A 26,430-nucleotide genomic window follows, 5' to 3' on the forward strand; every position below is an offset into this window, starting at 1 on the left:
TTTTAACATGCCTCAAAACAGCAGCTTGGAATTTGAATTGAAGTGAATTATATTTATATAGCGCTTTCCTCTAGTGACTCAAAGCGCTTTTACATAGTGAAACTCAGTCTCTAAGTTACATTTAAAGCAGTGTGGGTGGCACTGGGAGCAGGTGGGTAAAGTGTCTTGCCCAAGGACACAACGGCAGTGACTAGGATGACTGAAGCGGGGATCGAACCTGGAACCCTCAAGTTGCTGGCACGGCCACTCTACCAACCAAGCAACACCGCCCCAATTTGGGACATGCTCAAAACAGCAGCTTGGAATTTGGGACATGCTCTCCCTGAGAGAGCATGAGGAGGTTAAGTTGGGGTGTAGGGGGTAGCTGGGGTGTATATTGTAGCATCCCGGAAGAGTTAGTGCTGCAAGGGGCTCTGGGTATTTGTTCTGTTGTGTTACGGTGCGGATGTTCTCCCGAAATGTGTTTGTCATTCTTGTTTGGTGTGGGTTCACAGTGTGGCGCATATTTGTAACAGTGTTAAAGTTGTTTATACGGTCACCCTCAGTGTGACCTGTATGGCTGTTGACCAAGTATGCATTGCATTCACTCGTGTGTGTGAAAAGCTGTATTTATTATGTGATTGGGCCGGCACGCAAAGGCAGTGCCTTTAAGGTGTATTGGCGCTCTGTACTTCTCCCTACGTCCGTGTACACAGCGGCCTTTTAAAAAGTCATACATTTTACTTTTTAAAACAGATACCGATAATTTTGAAAAAGATACCGATCATTTCCGATATTACATTTTAAAGCATTTATCGGCCGATAATATCGGCAGTCCGATATTATCAGACATCTTTAGTAATTATGGTATTCGAGGTATAGGATTTTATGATTATTTCAAAACAGTGCAAAATAAAATGATTTACTGTAAATGCACTAATAAAGAACTCAACAGGCCATCATGTAATTAAATATATGCCAGAATGTTCTATTATCTTTGAGAATGGGTGGGGGGAAAGTTTACGTTTCCTCAAATTTCAGGGAAATTAAAGAACATTTTCAATCAATTGTGTCTGCAAGTTAGGGAAGTTGAAATATATCAATGTCATGTTTTCATTTTCTTGTGTTATGACGACCAAAAGCTTTTTAAAATGATCTTTGTGTACTTAGTTGAATGCTACATTGTGGGGGGGAAAAAAGAAGTCAGATTTTACGGTAAAACTTTTTTTTTTTAAATGGCTGCCCGAATGCAGCTGAGATATGCTCCAGCACCCCCCGCGACCCTGAAAGGGACAAGCGGTGGAAAATGGACGGGCTGCCCAGTCGCCAGAATTTTACTGTAAAAATAAGTGTTTTTCAATTTACAGTATTGCGCTGTAAAAAACTAACTTTTACGGTAAAAATTCTAGCAACAGAGATACCAGGTTTTTACTGTAAAACATGTCAATTTTAGTTTTGTACAAAGTACTGTAACTTTCAGTAAACTTTTACAGATTGTCCATGAAGAGTAATCACTGGAAGAACAACTAACGTAGACGTATCAGTAAAAACTGGCAGTTCAGTCAGCGCCAAGATTCCATTGCTGACCTTTTTCAATTTACAGTAATTCAATGTAAATTTCACCCTAAAATTCTGGTAACTGAGCTGCCGTTTTTAAAAAAAAAATGGTGATATCTACAGAAAAAATTAAAATAATGTTTTTAACAGTATACACTGACACTTTCAGCGATTCTTTAATTCTCAGGTGTGCTTTGTAAACCAAGTAGCTTTTTACATGAACGAGAGGTCACATCCGGTTTGCACTTTATGTTGCACTTGTGCCTTATTTACACTACAAAACTTGAACCTACATGAAGGGACTTGTGTGTTTTTTACTGTCCTGAATGATGTACACAAACTGGCATTACTTGGAAAACAGTTCATGTCAAAAATGTCTTCAATCATTTGACGTCTGTCATGCAATCGTCATCAGAGCTTGTGTCGCACAGTTAGTACGAGTTATGCTTCCATGCAAACTACAGCATGACATGTAAATAAGGAGTCATTTGAGTCCCATAGATAGTTTATTATTGGCCCTCGACATATGAAATCATTATTAATCAGTAGTGAGCATCGTCACCATGACATGGATTGTTTGAGCATTTATTGACCGACATGATCTCATCTTTAACGCACAAAATGTATCAATAGTTGGAATCTTTCTGCACTTTTTTTTTTTTTTTTAAATAAAAGTGAGTGACTGAAAAAAAACTTGAACACTGAATTTTTTAACATCCTTAGCTCCGCCCCTTCAATGTTTGTTGATGATTTGAAGATTTTGACTTCATTTTCTCATAGGCATTAGATAATGCCTATGAGATATATATATATCCATATATATAACATATATACAATCTTCAAATCAATTACACGTATAGCTTGATTTTTGGTGATTTTATTAGATAATAAAATCCTGAAAAAATCAAATTATACTATACAAAAAGATACAATAATTATATAATTGTAAAAAAATATGTTACAAACGTACATTAAAATGATAGTATGTCGTGTACATGAATATTTGACCGTAATAAATGTATTTTAGGCTGTAAGTCCAGCATATTAAAAAGATAATGATCAGTTGTGATGTGAGCCACCACCCTTTACATTTTTTATTTATACATTAATGACAATATTTTACTCAAACTTGAATTTAAGTTGATGCATGTTTTGTACTAAAACTAATTCACAAGAAACAAAATATTAAATATTTAATTTTGTCATCAAAACAAATGCATATTTTCAACAGGAATTTGATTCGGTAGAACCGGCTCAAACGCTGCTTTACCATTCAAACGCTGCTTTACCATTCAAACGCTGCTTTACCATTCAAACGCTGCTTTACCATGAATTGATTAACAGGGACCCGACTTAAACTAGTTGAAAAACTTATTGGGGTGTTACCATTTAGTGGTCAATTGAACGGAATATGTACTGTACTGTGCAATCTACTAATAAACGTTTCAATTAGGGATGTCCGATAATGGCTTTTTGCCGATATCCGATATTGTCCAACTCTTAATTACTGATACCGATATCAACCGATACCGCTATATATACAGTCGTGGAATTAACACATTATTATGCCTAATTTGGACAACCAGGTACGGTGAAGATAAGGTCCTTTTTAAAAATAAAAAAAACCAAAATAAATAAATTAAAAACATTTTATTGAATAAAAAATAAAGTAAAACAATATAAAAACAGTTACATAGAAACTAGTAATTAATGAAAATGAGTAATAGTAACTGTTAAAGGTTAGTACTATTAGTGGACCAGCAGCACGCACAATCATGTGTGCTTACGGACTGTATCCCTTGCAGACTGTATTGATATATATTGATATATAATGTAGGAACCAGAATATTAATAACAGTGTGAATGAGTGTAAATGGGGGAGGGAGGCTTTTTGGGTTGGTGCACTAATTGTAAGTGTATCTTGTGTTTTTTATGTTGATTTAATAAAAAAATAAAAAAAATAAAATAAAACCGATACCGATAATAAAAAAAACCCGATACCGATAGTTTCCGATATTACATTTTAAAGCATTTATCGGCCGATATTATTGGACATTTCTAGTTTCAATCAATCAATCAATAAGAACATTTGCCATTATATTCTTATCGGTGACGGAGCAGGAAGGGGCTAATATTGCATATGAACATTGACATGTTATTCTGAATATCAGCGAACAGAGCGCAGTAAATAATGCAAACAAAAAGTGATCCAAAATAATGTTTTGGGGTGCACGTGCAGGTGTACCTAATAAAGTGGCTTTCTGCCAGGGGACGTTGATGTCCCGCGCGCCCCCTGCTGGTCTTCCGGCGGTGCAACTGCGCCTTTTTAAATAAAATGACGCAACCCTCCCCTCCCGCCAGTCGGCGCGCTCCCGCGGTAGGATCGCCAGCGTCTGTCGTCGCGTGTGCGCGCGACCTGCATTGACCGGCTGCTCCCTCCAAGGTAAGTCAGCTTTGCCTCCTTTTTTTTACGTCCTTAAAAGTCCGCACGCTGCAAAGTGCGCTGCTGCGGCGGCGGAGCGCTCGGACACTCGCCCCGGGAATGTGACGCCTGCTGGCGGGTGAACGCAGCGAAGGGGACGATGCAGGAAGATGGCGCAGGATGGAGGCGACTATCGACGTCTTGACGTGTCGCTAAAAAAGACCTGCGCCGTTTGACGGGATTTGGCGCAGTTTTTTTTTTTTTTTTCCCCCCTTCCGGGCTTGTTTGTGAAGAAGAGCGCACTGCGGCACTGCAGTGACGCTCCTGAAGAAGAAGAAGGATGATGATGATGATGATGTTGATGTTTGCAACATCCACGTGAGGACTCCTGCTCATCAGCACACGGCGATACATCGATTATCGTGATGATTAATCGTCTCCAACGGGAGACGTTGGCGTCGCAGACAGAAAGATGCTGATGCCAGTAAAAAAATGGTGATTTAAATCAACAAAACATTGCAGAGGTGTTGCTAGGGTGTGTCCCCAAAAAGGACAACAGGGGATGGATGGATGGAGGGAGGATGGCGGCAAAACAATCGCTGACTTATCCAAAACAACAACAAATCATTTTCAAAAGTCGCTAGCAAGTTTTTACTTGTAGTGCCACTTTGTTCCTCACGGGGCAGCAGAACAAACAAAAAAAAGTCACTTCCGACGCTACAGTCGTTCCTCGCCACGTCACGGATTAAAAAAATAAATAAGCATTGTACACATTTGTGGCCTAACTCAGTTTTATGTGTATATCAGTGTTTTTCAACCACTAGTGTGCCGTGGGAGATTATGTCATTTCACCTATTTGGGTTAAAAATATTTTATGCAAAGCAGTAATTATAGTCTGCTAATTATGTGTTGTTGTTGCGTGTCGGTGCTGTCTAGAGCTCGGCAGAGTAACCGTGTAATACTCTTCCATATCAGTAGGTGGCAGCCGGTAGCTATTGTTTTGTAGATGTCGGAAACAGGTAAAAAAGGTATTTAAAGGCCTACTGAAATGATTTTTTTTTAATTTAAACTGGGATAGCAGATCCATTCTATGTGTCATACTTGATCATTTCGCGATATTGCCATATTTTTGCTGAAAAGATTTAGTTGAGAACATCGATGATAAAGTTCGCAACTTTTGGTCGCTGATAAAAAAAAGCCTTGCCTGTAGCGGAAGTAGCGTGACGTCACAGGTTGAAGAGCTCCTCACATTTCCCCATTGTTTACACCAGCAGCGAGAGCGATTCGGACCGAGAAAGCGACGATTACCCCATTAATTTGAGCCAGGATGAAAGATTCGTGGATGAGGAACGTGAGAGTGAAGGACTAGAGTGCAGTGCAGGACACATCTTTTTTCGCTCTGACCGTAACTTAGGTACAAGCTGGCTCATTGGATTCCACACTTTCTCCTTTTTATATTGTGGATCACGGATTTGTATTTTAAACCACCTCGGATACTATATCCTCTCGAAAATGAGAGTCGAGAACGCAAAATGGACATTCACAGTGACTTTTATCTCCACAACAATACATCGGTGAAGAACTTTAGCTACGGAGCTAACGTGATAGCATCTGGCTTAACTGCAGATAGAAACAAAAGAAATAAACCCCTGACTGGAAGGATAGACAGAAAATTAACAATACTATTAAACCATGGACAGGTAAATACACGGTTAATGCTTTCCAGCTTGGCGAAGCTTAACAATGCTGTTGCTAACGACGCCATTGAAGCTAACTTAGCAACAGGACCTCACAGAGCTATGCTAAAAACATTAGCTTTCCACCTACGCCAGCCCTCATCTGCGTTCCAGCGATCGACGGAGCGACGAAGGACTTCACCCGATCATCGATGCGGTCGGCGGAGTCCAAGTCCTCCTGGTTGTGTTGCTGCAGCCAGCCGCTAATACACCGATCCCACCTACAACTTTCTTCTTTGCAGTCTTCATTGTTCATTAAACAAATTGCAACAGATTCACCAACACAGATGTCCAGAATACTGTGGAATTTTGAGATGAAAACAGAGCTTTTTGTATTGGATTCAATGGTGTCCGAATACTTCCGTTTCAACGATTGACGTCACGCGCATACGTCATCATATCTAGACGTTTTCAACCGGAAGTTTAGCGGGAAATTTAAAATGTCACTTTATAAGTTAACCCGGCCGTATTGGCATGTGTTGCAATGTTAAGATTTCATCATTGATATATAAACTATCAGACTGCGTGGTCGGTAGTAGTGGCTTTCAGTAGGCCTTTAATGCTTAAACCAAAAATAAACAAAAGGTGAGGGCCCCTAAGAAAAGGCATTGAAGCTTAGTGAAGGCTATGCAGAACGAAACTAAAACTGAACTGGCTACAAAAGTAAACAAAAACAGAATGCTGGACGACAGCAAAGACTTACTGTGGAGCAAAGACGGCGTCCACAAAGTACATCCGAACATGACATGACGATCAACAATGTCCCCACAAAGAAGGATAAAAACAACTGAAATATCTTGATTGCTAAAACAAAGTAGATGCGGGAAATATCGCTCAAAGGAAGACATGAAACTGCTACAGGAAAACACCAAAAAAAGGAGAAAAAAGCCACCAAAATAGGAGTGCAAGACAAGAACTAAAACACTACGCACAGGAAAACAGTAGAAAACTCCAAATAAGTCAGGGGGTGATGTGACAGGTGGTCACAGTACACCTACTTTGAGACAAGAGCTATAGTGATGCATGCTTGGTTATGCTTTAAAGTCCTATCCAACAATTGCGACGACGACTTTTTACTGACAACTGAGATTTGTTTTTTAATGATTTCTTCTAGTGGTGTGCCTCTGCATTTTTCCAACGCAAAAAATGTGCCTTGGCTCAAAAAAGGTTGAAAAACACTGGTGTATATTACAGTGCAGTATTGATCTTATTTTCTATTATGTTGGGCCACTTCACAAAAATCGTCACCAAGCATGGCTTAAGGAGTGAGGAATGCTAACAACACGGTGGCTAACCCATCCATCCATTTTCTACCGCTTGTCCCTTTTGGGGTCGCGGGGGGTGCTGGAGCCTATCCCAGCTGCACATGGGCAGAAGGGCAGGGTACACCCCGGACAAGTCGCCACCTCATCGCAGGGCCAACACAGATAGACAGACAACATTCACATATTAGGGCCAATTTAGTGTTGCCAATCAACCTATCCCCAGGTGCATGTTTTTGGAGGTGGGAGGAAGCCGGAGTACCCGGAGGGAACCCACGCAGTCACGAGGAGAACATGCAAACTCCACACCGAAAGATCCCTAGCCCAGGATCGAACCCAGGACCTTTGTATCGTGAGGCACACGTACCAATGCAAAAAAAGATCACCAACTTTTTGATGCACTTCACTTTCAACCCCTGCCTCATCAATAACACACCTCCGCCATAGTGAGGCCCTGGCGTGGGCTACACACCAGTACACGTCACGTCATGCCAACAAGACCGCTATCAGCGATCAAAAGATGAACTAGATGCACTTCATCCCCGACGTCATCACCTTTACATCACACCGGTGAGCCTTGAGCGCGATGTGGAATAACAACGCAGGACGAGGAATGCTAACAACACCTCTAACGGTCGTACCTGTGACGGTCGAGTGGTCCCAAGTTTTTGCAGTACGCCCGTGGTTTCGGCACATGGAAGCCGAGTTCTAACTTGGAGGGATTACCCAGGATGTGGCCTTGTTGTAGTGGCCGGGTGACAACCGTAACAATGACGCTTGGAGTATCAGTGAATTGTGTAATCTACAGCAGAAAACACTCTAGGCTAGAGATGTCCGATATTCCGATATTGTCCAACTCTTAATTACCGATTCCGATATCAACCGACACCGATACATACAGTCGCGGAATTAACACATTATTATGCCCAATTTTGTTGTGATGCCCTGCTGGATGCATTAAACAATGTAACAAGGTTTTCCAAAATAAATCAACTCAAGTTATGGAAAAAAATGCCAACATGGCACTGCCATATTTATTGTTGAAGTCACAAAGTGCATTATTTTTTTTAACACGCCTCAAAACAGCAGCTTGGAATTTGGGACATGCTCTCCCTGAGAGAGCATGAGGAGGTTGAGGTGGGCAGGGTTGGGGGGGTAGGGTGTAGCGGGGGGTGTATCTTGTAGCGTCCCGGAAGAGTTAGTGCTGCAAGGGGTTCTGGGTATTTTTTATGTTGTGTTACGGTGCGGATGTTCTCCCGAAATGTGTTTGTCATTCTTGTTTGGTGTGGGTTCACAGTGTGGCACATATTTGTAACAGTGTTAAAGTTGTTTATACGGCCACCCTCAGTGTGACCTGTATGGCTGTTGACCAAGTATGCCTTGCATTCACTTGTGTGTGTGAAAAGCCGTAGATATTATGTGATTGGGCCGGCACGCAAAGGCAGTGCCTTTAAGGTTTATTGGCGCTCTGTACTTCTCCCTACGTCCGTGTACACAGCGGCGTTTTGAAAAGTCATACATTTCACTTTTTGAAACAGATACCGATAATTTCCGATATTACATTTTAAAGCATTTATCGGCCGATAATATCGGCAGTCCGATATTATCGGACATCTCTACTCTAGGCTAATAAAGTGGCTGTTATTCTATGTTTAAAAGGCTCTAATTATGTAAAAAAAAAACACATTTTGAAGGTTTTATGCTCCAACTATGACAATATTTGGTTCATTAATTATATTACTTGGCAAAAATGTGTTTACCAAGTTCAAGCCTGGAACTAATTATAGCCACGATATATGAGGGACGACTGGACAGAGGAACCTCTTAAAGAGGTCCTATTATGAGTTTTTTCTACATTTAAAAAACTTCCTTGTGGTCTACATAACATGTAATGGTGGTGGTTCTTTGGTCAAAATGTTACAGGCCATTTTCAAGATGCTTTCTGACCGTCTCTTCAGGGTGCGCCGTTTTATTTACGTGCCTCCACTTCGACAGGGTCTTCTAACCATCATCCATGTTGCAGTTTTTAGAGCTTCCATAGCGAATATACTCACAGATATAAGTTAGAACTCTGCACTATTTTGCATTAGAAAAGGCAACAGCGGAGGATGCATGTGCATGTACGAGACAGTCTGCCCCAGAACAAGAGGATTGAGGAACAATAAGCTTATTGACCTTCTACTAACAGTCTAAGCCAGAATCTCCGTCAGTTCCAGAAGCCCCCGACCGCATCTTGACTTCCGACCGGGCCAGTCGCCATGGGGAAGGAGAAAGTCCACATCAACATCGTCGTGATCGGCCACGTGGACTCGGGGAAGTCCACTACCACGGGCCACCTCATCTACAAGTGCGGCGGCATCGACAAAAGGACCATAGAGAAGTTCGAAAAGGAAGCTGCTGAGGTGAGAACGCGGAATAGAGGTCTTCGGATTCTTTGCTAAAATATCTCACAGTGCATTTCCTGCAGCCATATGGGAGGGCTTTCTTCTCCCAGACTCAGTTTTCTATGGCGGTACACGGAATACTTCTGAACTTTGTAGTGGAAAATAACATTGCATCGGCTTTGATACGATGGATAAATACTGAGAGTCATTAGATAAGAAGTCTCTTTGTCTTTATACGGAGAAAACAGTCATTATTGGGTGTAAGGATCCGTACTAGATCGACAAGTCTGATTGGACTAGAGACCACATCATCGTTAATTTCCGGGATGTTTCATACTCAGACTTGGTGAACTACCTATTTTCAACCCAGCTAATACTTCTGAACTTTGTAGTGGGAAATAACATTGCATCGGCTTTGATACAATGGAGAAATACTGTGAGTCATTAGATAAGAAGTCTCTTTGTCCTTATAAGGAGAAAACAGTCATTATTGGGTGTAAAGATCCGTACTAGATCGACAAGTCTGAGTGGAGTAGAGACCACATCACTGTTAATTTCCGGGATGTTTCATACTCAGACTTGGTGAACTACCTATTTTCAACCCAGCCCATTTTTCACTTTGAAAGACTTTCAAAATTATAAGACTCTAGAAAGCTGTGACTACTTTGTTAGTGGATGTGACGTTTGTCCTTATCTGTATAAACCCAGGGGACGTCGCATTCTCAACTTTAGAGTCATGCACTCACAGAAATGATCCGACACAAGTTTGACACCCTGGATAATCACAGGTAACCAATTTAAGGTCATCTCAGCAGGACTGAGAGAATGATGTTCCCATGTCTCTTTACTTTTTATGTGGAGGCTACAGGCAACATATGAGAAGTACAGTATCCATTATCTATACCAAGACTATCAAAGTGCTTCTACCAAGCAAAAACGATAAAAGCTGGTAATACAGTATCTCTCCCACCTCGGTTGTAGCGGTTGACAATCGCACACGTCGTCGGCATTATGAGTATCACTAGATGAACAATCGGCAACAATGCCAAACAAAGCCTACCAATATGGCCACCGGCAATGCATTGTGGGAAATGTAGAATAATCCGAAGCCCTCTATAGAACAAGTGACTCTCCTGATATCGGTGCTAATCTGGTGCTGCTGTGCCCAAAGACTGATGACATTTTTTACACTAAGCGCTAAAAGTTTGATCAAGCTAACCCAGACTGTGTTTACTCTCAGATGGGGAAAGGCTCGTTTAAGTACGCCTGGGTGCTGGACAAGTTAAAGGCAGAGAGGGAGCGTGGCATCACCATCGACATCTCTCTGTGGAAGTTTGAGACCTCCAAGTATTATGTGACCATCATCGACGCCCCGGGCCACAGGGACTTCATCAAGAACATGATCACCGGGACCTCTCAGGTAGGTAACATGAGGACGAAGCACACGCAGAAAAAACCTCTCTCAAGTACTCCAAACGGTCTGAGCTTTTTCCTTCATCTTTGTCTTTAGGCCGACTGCGCCGTGCTCATTGTGGCCGCCGGCGTCGGGGAATTTGAGGCCGGTATTTCCAAGAATGGGCAGACCCGTGAGCACGCCCTGCTGGCCTACACTCTGGGTGTCAAGCAGCTCATTGTGGGCATCAACAAGATGGACTCCACCGAGCCAAACTACAGCCAGAAGCGCTACGAGGAAATTGTGAAGGAAGTTAGCACTTACATCAAGAAGATCGGCTACAACCCAGACACCGTTCCATTCGTGCCCATTTCTGGATGGAACGGCGACAACATGCTGGACGCCACCCCTAATGTAACTAACAGCTTCACTTCGACGGATCGCCACAAATGTGCCGGCGTTCGCTCTGTTGAATATGTCAATTGCCCTTTTCTGTTGTAGATGCAATGGTTTAAAGGGTGGAAGATCAATAGGAAGGATGGCAATGCATCGGGGACTACACTGCTGGAAGCTTTGGACGCCATTCAACCACCCACCCGTCCAACAGACAAACCTCTCCGTCTGCCTCTTCAGGATGTCTACAAGATTGGAGGCATGTCAACTTGAAGCATTCCAAGGCCTAGGGACTTAATCAATAAGATCAATCAAGTATCGGATTTAAACACTCAGCTTTTATTGGATCTTACAACGTTCTTTGTTGCCTTCCAACAAGTCGTCTCCGTCAAAGAGCCGTCAGGTGTCCAAAAAAATATCTTATGGCAGGTGTGCCCAAACATTTTCCAGATGACCACATACTGTCAAATCAAAGGATGCGGGGGCCAATTTGGTAGTTTTCACTTTCAAAACCAGTACAATAAATAGAGCTCGAAAGGCTACATGATTTTGCAATGCATTTAGCTTTGTTTACAATATGAAAGTGAGCATAAAATTGGATTAAAATGGATAATACAGAATAAAAAACAACAACAATGGACCGTACCGAGGCAAACTGTACCCAATTCTAAAGGCTCGCTACCTGGAGAAAATAAAGAAAATGGTGGACTTGACTCATATGAGCTATGAGTACATCCGATGGATGAGAAATTGGAACAATAATAAAAAAGCACTGCCAAACTTTTCTTTATTTCGTCAACAGAGTCAGTTTTAATACCAACAAAGGATTTCAGAATGCAAAGTCTGTTAAGACATATTGTCCTCTGTTCAAATTGTACATAATCTATAGTTTTCCTCTCAAATCAGAGATGCGTGAGGCCCCTCAGGATTCCCCGAAAAAACAAGCCCATTGTTACTTTTAAATACCTTGATCACTGTGCTACCTCTCCGAAAATAATGCTTATTTGTTTTGTGCTTACCCAAGACTAAAAGTAAACAGACATGTTTTTTCCCAAAATACTGTGTGTTGTCACCTGCTTGGCTAACACTAGCATCCTACTAAATGCTACGTGTGAAACAGAATTTCCCTGAACTTCTTTCGCATTTGCTTTCACGCTGGAAATGAAAAAACATTTAACTAAATCCTTTTTTAATCTGAAGCGCTCATGACCACGATTGTGGCACCTAATGATGCAGCAACGTGGACCCCGACTTAAACGAGTTGAAAAACTTATTTGGGTGTTACCATTTAGGATACTCACGAGTCCCCGGCTGAGTGCCTGTACGTTGGAGTTCACCCCAGTGGACAAGAGGGTCGCCTCCCTTCGCCTTAGGGTTGGAGGGGGGAAAACTCTGACTGTTGTTTGTGCATACGCACCAAACAGGAGTTCAGAGTATTCAGCCTTCTTGGATACCTTGCATGGGGTCCTGTATGGGGCACCGGCAGGGGATTCCATAGTCTTGCTGGGGGACTTCAACGCGCACGTGGGCAATGACAGTGATACTTGGACTGGCGTGATTGGGAGGAACGGTCTCCCTGATCTGAACCTGAGTGGTGGATTGTTATTGGACTTCTGTGCTAGTCACGGACTTGCGATAACAAACACCATGTTCAAGCATAAGGATGCTCATAGGTGTACCTGGTACCAGAGCACCCTAGGCCAAAGATCAATGATCGATTTTGTAATCGTATCAGCTGATCTGAGGCCGTATGTTTTGGACACTCGGGTGAAGAGAGGGGCTGAACTGTCAACTGATCACCATCTGGTGGTGAGTTGGGTTAGATGGAGGGGGAAACCTCTGGACAGACCTGGCAAACCCAAGCGTGTAGTGCGGGTGAACTGGGAACGTTTGGAGGAGTCCTCTGTCCGGAAGGACTTCAACTCCCACCTCCGGCGGGACTTCTCTGCCATCCCTGTGGAGGTTGGGGACATTGAACAGGAATGGGCAGTGTTCAAAGCCTCTATTGCTAAAGCTGCAGCTGCGAGCTGTGGCCAGAAGGTCTTAGGTGCCTCAAGGGGCGGTAACCCTCGAACACCCTGGTGGACAGTGGTGGTCAGGGAAGCCGTCCGACTGAAGAAGGAGTCCTACCGGGGTATGTTATCCCAGGGGACTCCGGAGGCAGTTGCAAGGTACCGACGGGCCCGAAGGGCAGCGGCCGTGGCTGTGGACGAGGCTAAGCAGAGGGTGTGGGAGCAGTTCGGGGAATCCATGGAGAAGGACTATCGGGCGGCACCAAAGCTGTTCTGGAAGACCATACGGCACCTCAGGAGGGGGAAGCAGGGAACCATCCAAGCTGTGTACGGCAAGGATGGGACTTTGCTGACTTCAAGTGAGGAAGTCGTAGGGCGTTGGAAAGAGCACTTTGAGGAACTCCTGAACCCAAATACATCAGACACACCCTCCCTGATAGGAGCAGGGCCTGAGGATGATGGGGGATCGACGTCGATCTCTCGGGGTGAAGTCACTGAGGTAGTTAGACAACTCCACGGTGGCAAAGCTCCGGGGGTTGACGAGATCCGTCCAGAAATGCTGAAGGCTCTGGGTGTTGATGGGCTGTCTTGGTTGATACGCCTTTTCAACATTGCGTGGAAGTCTGGGACAGTGCCGAGGGAGTGGCAGACTGGGGTGGTGGTTCCCCTTTTCAAAAAGGGGGACCAGAGGGTGTGTGCTAATTACAGGGGTATCACACTACTCAGCCTCCCTGGGAAAGTTTACGCCAAGGTACTGGAAAGGAGGGTCCGGCCGATAGTCGAACCTCAGATTCAAGAGGAGCAATGTGGATTCCGTCCTGGTCGTGGAACAACTGACCAACTCTTTACGCTTGCGGGAATCCTGGAGAGGGCCTGGGAGTATGCCTATCCAGTCTACATGTGTTTTGTGGATTTGGAGAAGGCGTATGACCGCGTCCCTCGGGAGATCTTGTGGGAGGTGCTGAGGGAGTACGGAGTGAGGGGAACCCTGCTGAGGGCCATCCAATCTCTGTACAACCAAAGCGAGAGTTGTGTCCGGGTGCTTGGATGTAAGTCGGATCCGTTTCCAGTGGGGGTTGGTCTCCGCCAGGGCTGCGCTCTGTCACCTATCCTGTTTGTGATTTTCATGGACAGGATTTCTAGGCGGAGTCGTGGCCATGGCGGAGAGGGTATACGTCTCGGGGGGCTAAAGGTTGCGTCACTGCTGTTTGCAGATGATGTGGTCCTGATGGCACCTTCGGTTCGTGACCTTCAGCTCTCACTGGATCGGTTCGCAGCCGAGTGTTCAGCGGCTGGAATGAGGATCAGCATCTCCAAATCTGAGGCCATGGTTCTCAGCAGGAAACCGATGGTTTGTACAGTCCGGGTGGGGGACAGGACTCTGTCCCAGGTGGAGGAGTTTAAGTATCTCGGGGTCTTGTTCACGAGTGAGGGAAAGATGGAGAAGGAAATCAGCCGGAGAATCGGAGCAGCTGGGGCAGTATTGCAGTCTCTCTGCCGCACTGTTGTGACGAAACGGGAGCTGAGTCAGAAGGCAAAGCTCTCGGTCTACCGAGCTATCTACATTCCTACTCTCACCTATGGTCATGAAGTGTGGGTAATGACCGAAAGAATAAGATCGCGGATACAAGCGGCCGAAATGAGTTTCCTCAGAAGGGTGGCTGGCATCTCCCTTAGAGATAGGGTGAGAAGTGCAGTCACCCGAGAGAGACTCGGAGTAGAGCCGCTGCTCCTTCGCTTGGAAAGGAGCCAGCTTAGGTGGTTCGGGCATCTCGTGCGGATGCCTCACGAGCGTCTCCCTAGGGAGGTCCTTGTTGCACGTCCCACTGGGAGGAGACCCCCCGGCAGGCCAAGGACCAGATGGGGGGATTACATCTCCTCTCTGGCCTGGGAACGCTTCGGGATTCCCCAGGAGGAAGTCGCAAATGTTGCTCTGGAGAGGGAAGTCTGGGGGTCTTTGCTGGAGCTGCTGTCCCCGCGACCCGATTCCGGATAAGCGGTTGAAGATGGATGGATGGATGGATTAGTGGTCAATTGTACGGAATATGTACTGTACTGTGCAATCTACTAATAAAAGTTTCAATCAATCAATCAAAGCACGTTCGCGCCATGTTTTGAACTTGTTAAAGAAAAAAAACTAACTAAACTTAAGCACAGAGTCTTGCATTCGGCCATGTAAATAAGCGATTCAGAGTCTAGGAAAACTCACAATGCATTGTGTTTCCACATCACACTTTCAAGCCCTAAAGATTGTTTTCAAAGAACTAGAAAATGCAATTTCGGTAACTATTTTGTGTGAATGCTGAAGAGCCAAAGCCGAACTGAAATGCTAACAGCATGCTAACTAAGCTAAAAAAGCTACCATGCTAACATGTTGATAGTTAGCCTTGATAAATACCAAAATATACGAATGAGGTGTACACCTGCTAAATTAGCAAAAAAGATAGCATGATAATGTAAGAATGCTAACAATTGTGGCGCGGGCTGTTAAAAAAATAGCTTCGGGTCGCAAATGTCCCCCTGCGCCGCACTTTGGACATCCCTGCCTTATGGTGTTAAATGCAGTATTGATCAGAACCTTGTAAACATTCTAGAGTTTCCTTTAGGATCCATAACGTGGCCACCTAACCTAATTTAGCCACCAGCATTGAAAATGACCTGATTATTGGTTAACATGGTGGTCTTCCATTGCTTCTTCCAGGAGTACAACAGTTTAAGAATCGTAATAAACTCCTAAATCTGGACTGAACTATTTTTGACCCAGCGCTGTCTATGCTCAGGTATTGGAACCGTGCCTGTCGGCCGCGTGGAAACAGGCATCCTTAAGTCTGGCATGGTGGTGACCTTCGCCCCGGTCAACATAACAACCGAGGTGAAGTCAGTGGAGATGCACCACGAGGCGCTGTGCGAAGCCCTACCCGGCGACAATGTGGGCTTCAACGTCAAAAACGTGTCCGTCAAGGACATCCGCCGAGGAAACGTGGCTGGCGACAGCAAGAATGATCCGCCGCAGGAAGCTGCCAGCTTCATTGCTCAGGTACCCGAAGAGTTTCTTCAGCAACTCTGGCATCACACGCATTGGGCTCCTGAAAGTTTTCAGTTTGGAATGACTGAAAGGAACGGGGTCAAAGACAAATCCCAACATGCCAACGGTCTGTCGTGTTTGCAGGTTATCATCCTGAACCACCCCGGCCAGATCAGTGCCGGCTACGCTCCTGTGCTGGACTGTCACACGGCTCACATCGCCTGCAAGTTCGCCGAGCTCAAGGAGAAGATCGACCGCCGCTCCGGCAAGAAACTGGAAGACAACCCCAAATCCCTGAAGTCTGGAGACGCTGCAATTGTAGACATGACTCCCGGGAAGCCCATGTGTGTCGAGAGCTTCTCTGAGTATCCTCCACTGGGTAAGTCCAAGGAAAACGGAATTTAGGTATTTTGACACCAGACTCCCTCCACCTCACAGAAATGTGGAGTTAGTCTCCTTGTTGCAGTCATTCCCCTCCTCTGAGAAGACTCTTCAAGAGGGCCTGCAGGGTCGCCATCTTTGTTCTTGTTCTTCTCAAAGATATTTGGTGTGGAAGAACTTCAGCCATGACTCAAAAGAAGGCCTTTGCTCTTTTTACTGGGAAAATTCATGCTGCAACAGAAAAGACCTTCCCTTTTAGTTGTTTGTAGAACTGGTTGCTCGTTAGTCTTTCATTAGATTGTTAAGATTTCTTGAAGTTTTTGCTGATTCAAAGACGTTTAGGCCACGAAGATCCAATCATAGACAAGGGCCGAGAAGTTCTTGCTGAACACATGATTGATCCAACTGATGTGTTCTACTTTGGTCCTTAACGTCTTGGCACTCGTCAATGTTGGGTGGCATTATTCACTTTAAAATAGTACAACCGTCCTGTAACAATTTTTTCACTTCCGATAAAATGCTGATACTGGAGCCTTGGGTATTGGCTGATACTAATATTGATCCGACACGATTAAAGCACAAATTATACATACATATTTTGTGGAATGTTAGAAAAGGTTTGTTCAAGTAAAGTGACTCAAACAGAGAACAATGGTAGGTATGAAAAACATCCTATTAATTATCAACTGTCGGAATGGACTTATGCTGTCTTTCATTAAGTTGAAGTGGAGTGGCATTTTTTTCTATTGCTGCAACTAGTGGTAACAATAATTCACGACGTTAAGCCCCATGATGCAAACACGTTTGTTACCTGATACTTCCTAATATGCTTCTGCCTTGGCGACTATCTGTAAACAATATATGACTGTAATTATTGGATATTAAAATGCCCTGTTTTACACTGCAATACTGCTCAAGTGAGGACACTTATTATGAATGTCTAGCTTGTGTGCTTAGCTGCTAGCTCCTCATAGCCTTTAGCTTACCATGTTTAGCTTGGAAAGACCAAACTTGTGTTTATTGCAGGACATTTCGATGTTAACTGGCTGTCCAGCTTTGCACAAGTGAACACGCGGCAGGATTTCTTGTATCGGTGCGCTTATGTCAGAGATTTTACATGCATGCTGATATGATCCAATACTTTTTGCTGATATTAGATATCAATATCGGGACACCCCTAATTGAATGCTTTTGCTTTGCAGGGCGTTTTGCAGTGCGTGACATGCGGCAGACTGTGGCTGTGGGCGTCATCAAGGGTGTGGAAAAGAAGGCCTCCACCACTGGGAAAATCACCAAATCTGCCCAGAAGGCTCAGAGGAACAAATGAATGTTGTGCTACGCTGCCGACCCCAGGGTCTCCCAGGGCAGGACATCAGTCATCCGACTTCATCCTACAATTGGCTGCTTCAACTTAATAATCAAAGACTGGTTAATCATCACGATGCATCGCAAAACCATCCGAAGAAAAGAAAAACAGTAAGACCCTATTGTAGATGGATTACCATGATATATAATGTAATATCACATAGTTTTAAGTGTGCACTGTTCATTTGATTCATGGCAATACCATTCTGTGATAGTGTACAACTTGAGGTATTACCATCTATCGCCTCTCTATATCCCTCCACTACAGGTACTAGTGTGTTTACATGGTGAACGTTGTCTTTACTAGTGTCTGTTTTCTGTTTTTACAGCGCGCGTCGTACAAGCCGGGATTAGCGGTTAAAGACTACTGTATGTTCTTCTGAGTATTTAGTAGATGAGTATAACTTCATGTTTTCTTGTGGTTCAGCTTTAAAAAAAAAAAAAAAAAAAAAGTATTTCAAACAAAATGTGTCCTTCCTAAGGGCCTCCTAATAGGCCACCTAATTCTTAAAGCACTTTAATTGGCACTTTGCTAACTTTGCACTTGCTATGGAGATATTAAAACATGAATAAGCTATCGCACCTTATTGTAGAATGGCACAAGCCGCTTTGCAACATTAAATACGTTCCACTCAACACGTTGAGCTGTTTTCTTTTGTGTTACTGTGTCTACAGTATGTACATACCAAGTGAATAAAATGTGTCTTTATTGAACAAAATATGGAATGTAAATAAACTATGTCAGAATAAACATACAGAAGTTTAAGCATATCGGTTGCTAAGATAATAGAGCTCGTCAAAAATAAGGCATCAACTGTATGTAAATTACAACATCAGGCTTCAGCTTCTGTAGTGTTCTGTTGAGAAAACCAAAGTGATGGAGACTTACTATGAGGTACCACAAACCCCTCGATACCTGTGCACGATGAGCTGACTCACTTTGAAGAGGAAGATGGGTTAGAATCCCCAATTTTGACTACGATCTCTGTTGCCGCGTCTTCCATCTCTGCCTCCTCGTCCTCCTCCGCCTCCATCCCTCGGACTGTACATCTTCTCCTTCTTGTGCTTCTCGTATCGATCCGCCATTTGGACCAGCTCTACAGGAACCTCCTGCAATGCAACAACATACATTCAGTGGCGTGCAAGCTACTTGGAAAATGTAGGAAACTAAGCTACTAGTTACTCTCGATTTAATGTAGCTCAGCCTCAGCTACAGCGGAAGCTATCCGCAGAGAATTGTAGCAAAATACACAGGAAAAGAAGCTTGCTACACCAACACTACAAATATAATTATTAGGGCTGTCAAACGATTAAAATATCTAATCACAATTAATTGTATTGTTCATAGTTAACTCAAAATGAATCGCGATACTCAGAAATATATAATTTTTCGTCATTAGTAACTGTACCCTTGACAGATGATTTAAGTTTTTATTACCATGACTGGACAATTAATTTGTTTTAAGGAAATTAATTAAGTTTCATAATAATACTTATTTTAATTTAATTTTCATAATGAAACATTATGCTTCTTGAAACAGCTCAACACGAAAAGTATATAAACACGTTTTGAAGAGAATTTAAAAAATACCTTTTGTCGGAATACATGTATTTGTATTCATGCTTCAGGAGCACTTGCACTTAGAAGAGAGGAGCTACACTTCAATGTTTACATGTGGGTTGTTACGATCATGCTTTGATTGTCAAAGATGTTAGGTGATAATTTTGATACATGAATAAATGTTTCTGATATTCTGTACTTTACATGTTGTACAAGTTAGGAGTAGTAGCAGTTCAATTTGGACATGTTAAAAACAAAGCAGAAGAAAAAAATGAAAAAAGGAAATCATCTTGATAACATTACAGTATGGTACAGAAATAAAAACAAATATTTATCCATGAAAACATATACAAAATGAAAACAATACATAATGGTTACCTTTTTCATATCCAAAAAGGAGTGGGAAGAAACAAAACTTATTTACTCCCACCCCCCATTTTATAAAGCAAATAACTAACTTTCTTATCATCAATATTATTATATATGTACCGGTCTTATTACAACATATCAATCTTTTACCCACTTTAATCACTTTTCTTTGGCACAAAAATACAGTACATATGTACTATACACACGTACTGTATATAGTCACATGAATATAAATACTAAATGATGGTAACACCAACTAATAAATACCTACCCAAATAATACAAATAAATAAATAAATAATGTAAACACTGTGATTACTAGAAACCCTCATTCTTGTACATATTGAAAATCATGTCTTTGTATCGTTTGTATTTTTAAACAAAATTAAGGTTGGGCATTCTTTTAATTGCGCATTAAAAATGTTCCATAGTTTATAACCCCACATATTGAAACACAAAAGCTTCTTCTTGTTGTGCGTATTTGGAATTATCCCTTTCAGTGATAAACTTTTGCACATTCCCAGGTAGTGAATTGTTTTTTGCTTTATATGTATTTTTGTACTGTTTGTATTTCCAAAAGATCTTCAAATTTCAATAGTTTTGAATGTAAGAAAAAGGTATTTGTGTGATCACTATATCCTGTTTTATGAATGACCCTTATTTCTTTCTTCTGCAGGATGATGAGTGGATATAGTGTGCTTATGTAATTATTGCCCCAAACTTCTGCAGAGTAGTGCAAGTTAATAGCATTCTTATCTCTGCATGACAATGTTTTAACCTTCTCTACCTACGTAATAATACAATTTAATATTCAGCCTGTTAAACATTCTGCAATTGTGGACTATCAATCAGAACAGATTATAAACAAATATACCATAGCGATGGTAATGATGTGTGGTTAACTGTAATTACCCAATGTGGGCAGCAGAGGGCAGTGGCAGGCATGCCTGCGGAATTAGACCTCATCTCAGTGGTAGCGAAGAAGAAGGCTTTTTTTGATTGATTGATTGATTGAAACTTTTATTAGTAGATTGCACAGTATAGTACATATTCCGTACAATTGATCACTGAATGGTAACACCCGAATAAGTTTTTCAACTTGTTTAAGTCGGGGTCCAAGTAAATCAATTCATGGTAAAAGGCGAGTTTGTTCCAAGAGTCTTACTCCTTCATATCACTGCTGTCATTACAATACACTTAATTTCAATCTGCCAAAAAAAATTGATTTAGGTAGAACTATCACAGAATAACAGAATAGCATGATCGTAATGTAAGACGATTTTTCGTTGTTTTGTTGGTTAGACCGGATGTGAAGAGTAGCGCTATTATTGTGAAGCCGCCAACCGGACGTGTGTGATTGGTATGAGAAAAGATTTGACATGTTTTGACGAAAATCCCAGATAAAAGTGACTTTAGACTTCCTCTCTACCATCTTTGTTTCTGCTGAGCGTATATTCCATCTTACTTAAGCAGTTCGAGTAACAATCTACATTTTATGTTTTCAATGCACTTAACTGTAAACCAAACACGGACGTGAAGCATCTCTTCACTTCAAGCCGCAATGTGCGCTCAGCATTCGCTTCAATGATGCAGTCTCACGCTGATTGAAGGTCAAATTGTCTTGTCTTCTCCGGAGAATGACTTGCCATGGCTTTAGATCTGACTTTTTCATAAGGTCCCCCTTTCTTAGTGCTGTTCGGCGAGCTATTTTCGAGCCTGTGCCTCAACAATAACTGGATGCCAGTAAACATTTCCCCAAACTACGTAACGGGCCAAGGGTCAAAAACATTAATCGCGCGTTAAAAAAAATCAACACCGTTAAAGGATTATTATAGTTAACGTGGTATTATCGCGTTAAATTTGAAAGCCCTAATAATTTATATATACATATACATACACACACACACATATATACACACACACACACACACACACACACACACACATATATATATAATAATATATATCAACTTAATGTACATTTGTCCACCAAACAAATAGGCAGACAAAAAATTTTCAGTTTGATTGTTTACTATAATAAACATAAACTGGAAACATGCCCTCCGTATGGCTTTTTATTATTCTTTTAACTTCCAAAGTTGCGGTGCCATGTACAAAATTAGGGAAGTATTTTTTCTTTTCCAGTCGTCAGCTTCTCTCTGTCCCTTGTTGTCATCTGGCTGGCTGTGCGGGCTGGCTGTTAGGATTTTGCTTGCGGGTTTTGAAGCATCATGACCCGCCCTATCTTTTCTGATTGGCCTGCCCATACTGTTTGCTCCAATCATGTCAAATCATGACTCATCATATGTAAACCACAGTGCTGGGAATCTTTGGGCACCACAAAATTCGATTCGACTCTTGGGGTAACAATTTGATTCAGAATCGATTCTAGATTCAAAATCTTTTTTTTTTTTTTCTTAAATAAAATTGGGTGCCAGTTCTATGATTAACTGCATTCCTCCATAAAATAAACAGTTCTGATCAATTTCTATATTTCCTAAAAGAAAAAGGTTTTTGTTCAATAAAATGCTTTTCAAACATTTAAGAAAGTCAAATACAAATAAGGCAAGGAGAGAAGTATTGAACACTTCTCTTTTCTAAAGTAAATATGTACAGCAAATATGGGCATCTACATCAGCAATATGATTCGCCCGAGTGGCTGGACAGGACAGATTATAAAATACATTATTTTTTAAAAATAAAAAAAATAAAACATTTGATTTTTTTTTTAATCAATTAAGAATCATTACAAATAAGAATCATGATTAATCTGAAACTCGATTTTTTTGACACTCCTAGTAAACTAACCGATCGTCATGCATTTTCTCTGTAGTTTTTGTCCCCACGCCCTGGATTGACAGTCCATTTTCTTTCTGTTTAGCATTTGATGGACACTATGTCACTACATGGGTGTAAAAATAGCTAAGCTACATATATCACTACTGGTTCAAAAAGGAGCGATGCTACCGCCACGCTACTGGGAAACGTGGTTAGGCTGTCCATCGCTGCATACATTTTTGTTACATAGTATCACAACGTACGAGCGCACCAAGATTTAGCAGTATACGTTTGCCGACCTGTCCGGACCGCTCCAAGATGGGAATCAGCTCAGGTGCCATCCTCCAGTTGTCTCTTGTTACCAAGGTAACAGCAGCCCCAGAGCGTCTGGATCATCAAAACATTATGAAAAACTTGCAAAAAAGGCATAAAATGAAGATTTTGAGAAGTGCCCGCCCTCACCCCGCTCGTCCAGTTCGGCCCACGCGGTGCACGTACTCCTCGATGTTTCGCGGGAAATCAAAGTTGAAGACATGCGTGATGTCGTGGACGTCCAACCCTCGGGATGCCAAGTCTGTTGCCACCAGGATACGAACTCGACCTGGCGGGCAAAAATTTAAAAAATCCCAAAGTTCTTCATTTTGTGCTAGCGCTCTGGTTATTTACCCCCCTTAAAGTCCTTCAGCGCCTCCTCCCGATCCCACTGCTCACGGTCACCATGGAGACTTTGGACAGCCAGACCATGGAGACACAAGTCACTGGACAGGTCATCACACCTGAGATTGCACACAAAGAAAGTCAAAGTATCAGGCATCCAAATGAACTCCTATTACCAATATACATAATGATGACGTGCAACTCCACACAAGTCGTCTGAAGTGCATTCAAAACAAAGACTAAAAAAAATTAGTTTGAACATTTTTGGTGCCAAAAGTGAGGGTTTGAGGTTTGTAATGTAACTTCTGCACCAGACTTACATACTCTTCTTGCCAACAAAGACGAGGACTTTATCCTCTGGCAGCATGTTCCTGAGGAAGCCAAACAAGTAGGACTTCTTGTCGTCTTCCTGGACGACCAGCACGGTCTGCTCCACAGTGCCCACAGCCTGGGTGAGCCCCCACACAAGACATGTCAATAATACACTTCAAGATGCTCTTCAAAGACTTTGAACATTCTAATGAATTTGTACGGAAAAAAAGCTATCAAATGTGAGATTGTTTTTTGTTTTGAGGTCGTCTTTGCTTACAGCCAAGTCTAAGGTGCCAACATACACCATCATGGGGTTCTTGAGATAGGATTTAGCCAGACGTCTCACACCTTGGGGCCAAGTGGCACTGAAATAAGTCACATGATAAGCGGGTGAATGGTAGGAAAATACAGTGACTTGATGTGTTTCATACCTGGTCATCACAGTCTGTCGGTCAGGACGGATGTCCAGAAGAATTTTCATGATCTGTGGTTCAAAACCCATGTCGAGCATCCGGTCTGCTTCGTCCAGAACCTTTGTTTCCAAACCATTACGAGAAGTTTCAAGCATAGAATTTAAAATAAGTTAATACAAAAAATAAACCTGCTTTGTTAACTTGACAGTCTCGATAGAAAAAAATAAATCCCATAAAATGTGTTTAACAAAACAGATCCAGCTTAAGTGAAACACTAAGCATCATGTAGCAATATTGCTGAGTGCTAAACCAAAAATGAACCTAATAAAACAATCACTTACTGTACAATGTCTGCTCTCACTGGAATGCCGACTGATGGGATGATTATATCTTACCGTTTAAAGGAAGAATTAGTCTAGTGAAGTGAATTATATTTATATGATACTTTCTCTCAAGGGACTCAAAATACTTTATATAGTGAAACCCATAATTTATGTTTAAGCTACATTTAAACCAGTGTGAGTGGCACTGGGGGCAAGGGTAACGTGTTTTGCCCGAGGACACAACGCCAGAGACTAGGATGGCAGAAGCTTGAATTGAACCTGGACCCCCCAAGTTGCCGGCAAGGCCGCTCTAGCAACTGAGCCACACCGTCCGCTAAATCCTTACGCCGGTATTAAAAAAAAAAAGTGACGCAAACGAGCACCGTCGTGTCTTTCTCTTCGCCTCTGGGTCTAATAATGCGTTCCATTTGTACTGGAAAGTCTGAATTTCCAAGTTCCTGGTCGGAATTTAAACTGGAGCGGCCCTCGAGGTCGGATTTCCAACTCGTATAATCGCAAAATTCTCACCAACCCAGTGATGTCCGCTTCTATAATATACGTTAGCACTTCTGGTTAGCTTTAAATCAGTAAATCAGCCATATACAATGTATTAGACGTTTAAATATGGTAACATCACTGTAGTGTAGAAAGACTCCAATTTTCACCAAAGTTGTTTGTATTCAGACAACGCAAGCGCAAAAATAGCTTTCGTGGATGTGGCTATCTTTATTTCCGACCTCGTAACTGGAACGATCACAACTCAGCTGTGACGTCGTTCCCAGCTCCGACTTCCAACTTCCGAGATAACTTAAACGCAGCATAAATTGCACATCAAAGTTGACCAAGTTCTCGGTTTATGGCAACAACCTCCTACTATATAAGTGAGAGGCATAATCTAGAATTAACTTTCACCAACACAGAGGCGATGCAGCGGCTCAGTATGTCAATATAGCAGCATAAGCTAGTTAGCTCTCTGTGATCACGGCGCTGCAAAAAGTATTACCTCACTGTTAGTGCTTATAACAATATTGCCAATTCTTGGTTAATATTCAGGTCGCGACATGTAAATCAAGTATAATTAGCGTTTTTTTTAAGAGGGATTTATGGGCGCAATAGATTACCATATTTTTCGGATTATAAATCGCTCCGGAGTATACGTCGCACCGGCCAAAAACGCATAATAAAGAAGGAAAAAAACTGAATAAGTGTACGTTATATGAGGCATAAATAACCAACTGACAACGTGCCTGGTATGTTAACGTAACATATTATGGTAAGAGTCATTCAAATAACTATAACATATAGAACATGCTATACGTTTACCAAACAATCTGTCACTCCTAATCGCTAAATCCCATGAAATCTTCTTCCTCGGTGTCGCTTCTAAACAACTCTGCCAACTCCAAAGGTATGCGCCGCTTCCTCTTGCCGTTTTCTGCTGCATATTTCACTACGTCCAGCTTGTAATCTGCAGTATATGATTTCCTTTTCGGTGCCATTTTTGTTCAGCCCTTCTCAGTTTTTATAAGTTACCGCCAATGTTGAAATGATCAATTTTTATAGCTACGGACGTAGTAGCAGGTAGCATCCCATGACCCACAATGCACTTCTGCCATGACGCACAATGCACTTCTGCCATGACCCGCCCCCGCCAAATTTTTATCGGCTGACGTGCGTGTGACAATTGCTGACGTGTGTGTGACAATTGCTGACATTCGCCTCGTCTCTTACGGAAATGAGATAAATAATATTATTTGATATTTTACGGTAATGTGTTAATAATTTCACACATAAATCGCTCCGGAGTATATGTCGCACCCCCGGCCAAACTATGAAACAAAAATGCAATTCATAATCCGAAAAATACGGTACACCCATTAGTTACATTGTTAGCTGACTTTTGCTAGCGTTTATTTACAAGTTATAATGCATAAAAAAGAACAGAATATGTGTTCCTGTCTAAGATAAAGATTGTGAATAATAGACAAAATTCCCCCCAAAAAGTGCAGTCTTTAAGGAGAAAACATTGAAATGCTCATGCTAACACAAAGCTGTTTGTTTTTTTAACGTACAGTAAAAAATAAATATTGGATATATTTTCTTAGTATA

General features: G+C 42.2%; 2 protein-coding genes across 3 annotated transcripts in view; one reads left to right on the top strand and one right to left on the bottom strand.

The window, feature by feature from the left end:
* Window positions 1-3,849: 3,849 nt before the first annotated feature.
* LOC133657779 (elongation factor 1-alpha 1) lies at window positions 3,850-18,545 on the top strand. Of its 2 annotated transcripts, none has more exons than XM_062059507.1 (8): window positions 3,850-3,979; window positions 9,167-9,358; window positions 10,581-10,760; window positions 10,851-11,147; window positions 11,235-11,385; window positions 15,919-16,175; window positions 16,308-16,542; window positions 17,747-18,545. In XM_062059507.1, exons 2-8 carry the CDS (start codon window positions 9,215-9,217, stop codon window positions 17,869-17,871), a joined length of 1,389 nt encoding a protein of 462 aa, XP_061915491.1. In that variant the 5' UTR covers window positions 3,850-3,979; window positions 9,167-9,214; the 3' UTR covers window positions 17,872-18,545. The 2 variants fall into 2 exon arrangements, with proteins under 2 accessions (XP_061915491.1, XP_061915492.1); XM_062059508.1 differs by lacking the exon at window positions 3,850-3,979 and adding an exon at window positions 6,227-7,526.
* A 41-nt stretch (window positions 18,546-18,586) lies between these two features.
* Window positions 18,587-26,430, bottom strand: part of ddx43 (DEAD (Asp-Glu-Ala-Asp) box polypeptide 43) — a 32,951-nt gene continuing 25,107 nt past the window's right edge. Inside the window, exons 10-17 of the mRNA XM_062059506.1 lie at window positions 24,017-24,117; window positions 23,863-23,950; window positions 23,594-23,721; window positions 23,283-23,392; window positions 23,079-23,217; window positions 22,916-23,003; window positions 18,849-19,019; window positions 18,587-18,766 (exon numbers count right to left, since the gene is read on the bottom strand). Coding sequence (XP_061915490.1) covers window positions 18,867-19,019; window positions 22,916-23,003; window positions 23,079-23,217; window positions 23,283-23,392; window positions 23,594-23,721; window positions 23,863-23,950; window positions 24,017-24,117 — 807 coding nt within the window. The 3' untranslated portion in view covers window positions 18,587-18,766; window positions 18,849-18,866. The remainder of the gene's footprint in view (window positions 18,767-18,848; window positions 19,020-22,915; window positions 23,004-23,078; window positions 23,218-23,282; window positions 23,393-23,593; window positions 23,722-23,862; window positions 23,951-24,016; window positions 24,118-26,430) is intronic.

The sequence above is a fragment of the Entelurus aequoreus genome, linkage group LG09 (assembly GCF_033978785.1).
Source record: "Entelurus aequoreus isolate RoL-2023_Sb linkage group LG09, RoL_Eaeq_v1.1, whole genome shotgun sequence".
Taxonomy (NCBI): Eukaryota; Metazoa; Chordata; class Actinopteri; order Syngnathiformes; family Syngnathidae; genus Entelurus; species Entelurus aequoreus.

Excerpts from the sequence above, each read along its gene's own strand:
- LOC133657779 (XM_062059507.1), top strand. The coding sequence starts at position 9,215 with ATGGGGAAGGAGAAAGTCCACATCAACATCGTCGTGATCGGCCACGTG. Across the intron at positions 9,359-10,580 it reads TCGAAAAGGAAGCTGCTGAG|ATGGGGAAAGGCTCGTTTAA; the intron begins GTGAGAACGCGG and ends GTTTACTCTCAG. Across the intron at positions 11,386-15,918 it reads GGATGTCTACAAGATTGGAG|GTATTGGAACCGTGCCTGTC; the intron begins GCATGTCAACTT and ends GTCTATGCTCAG.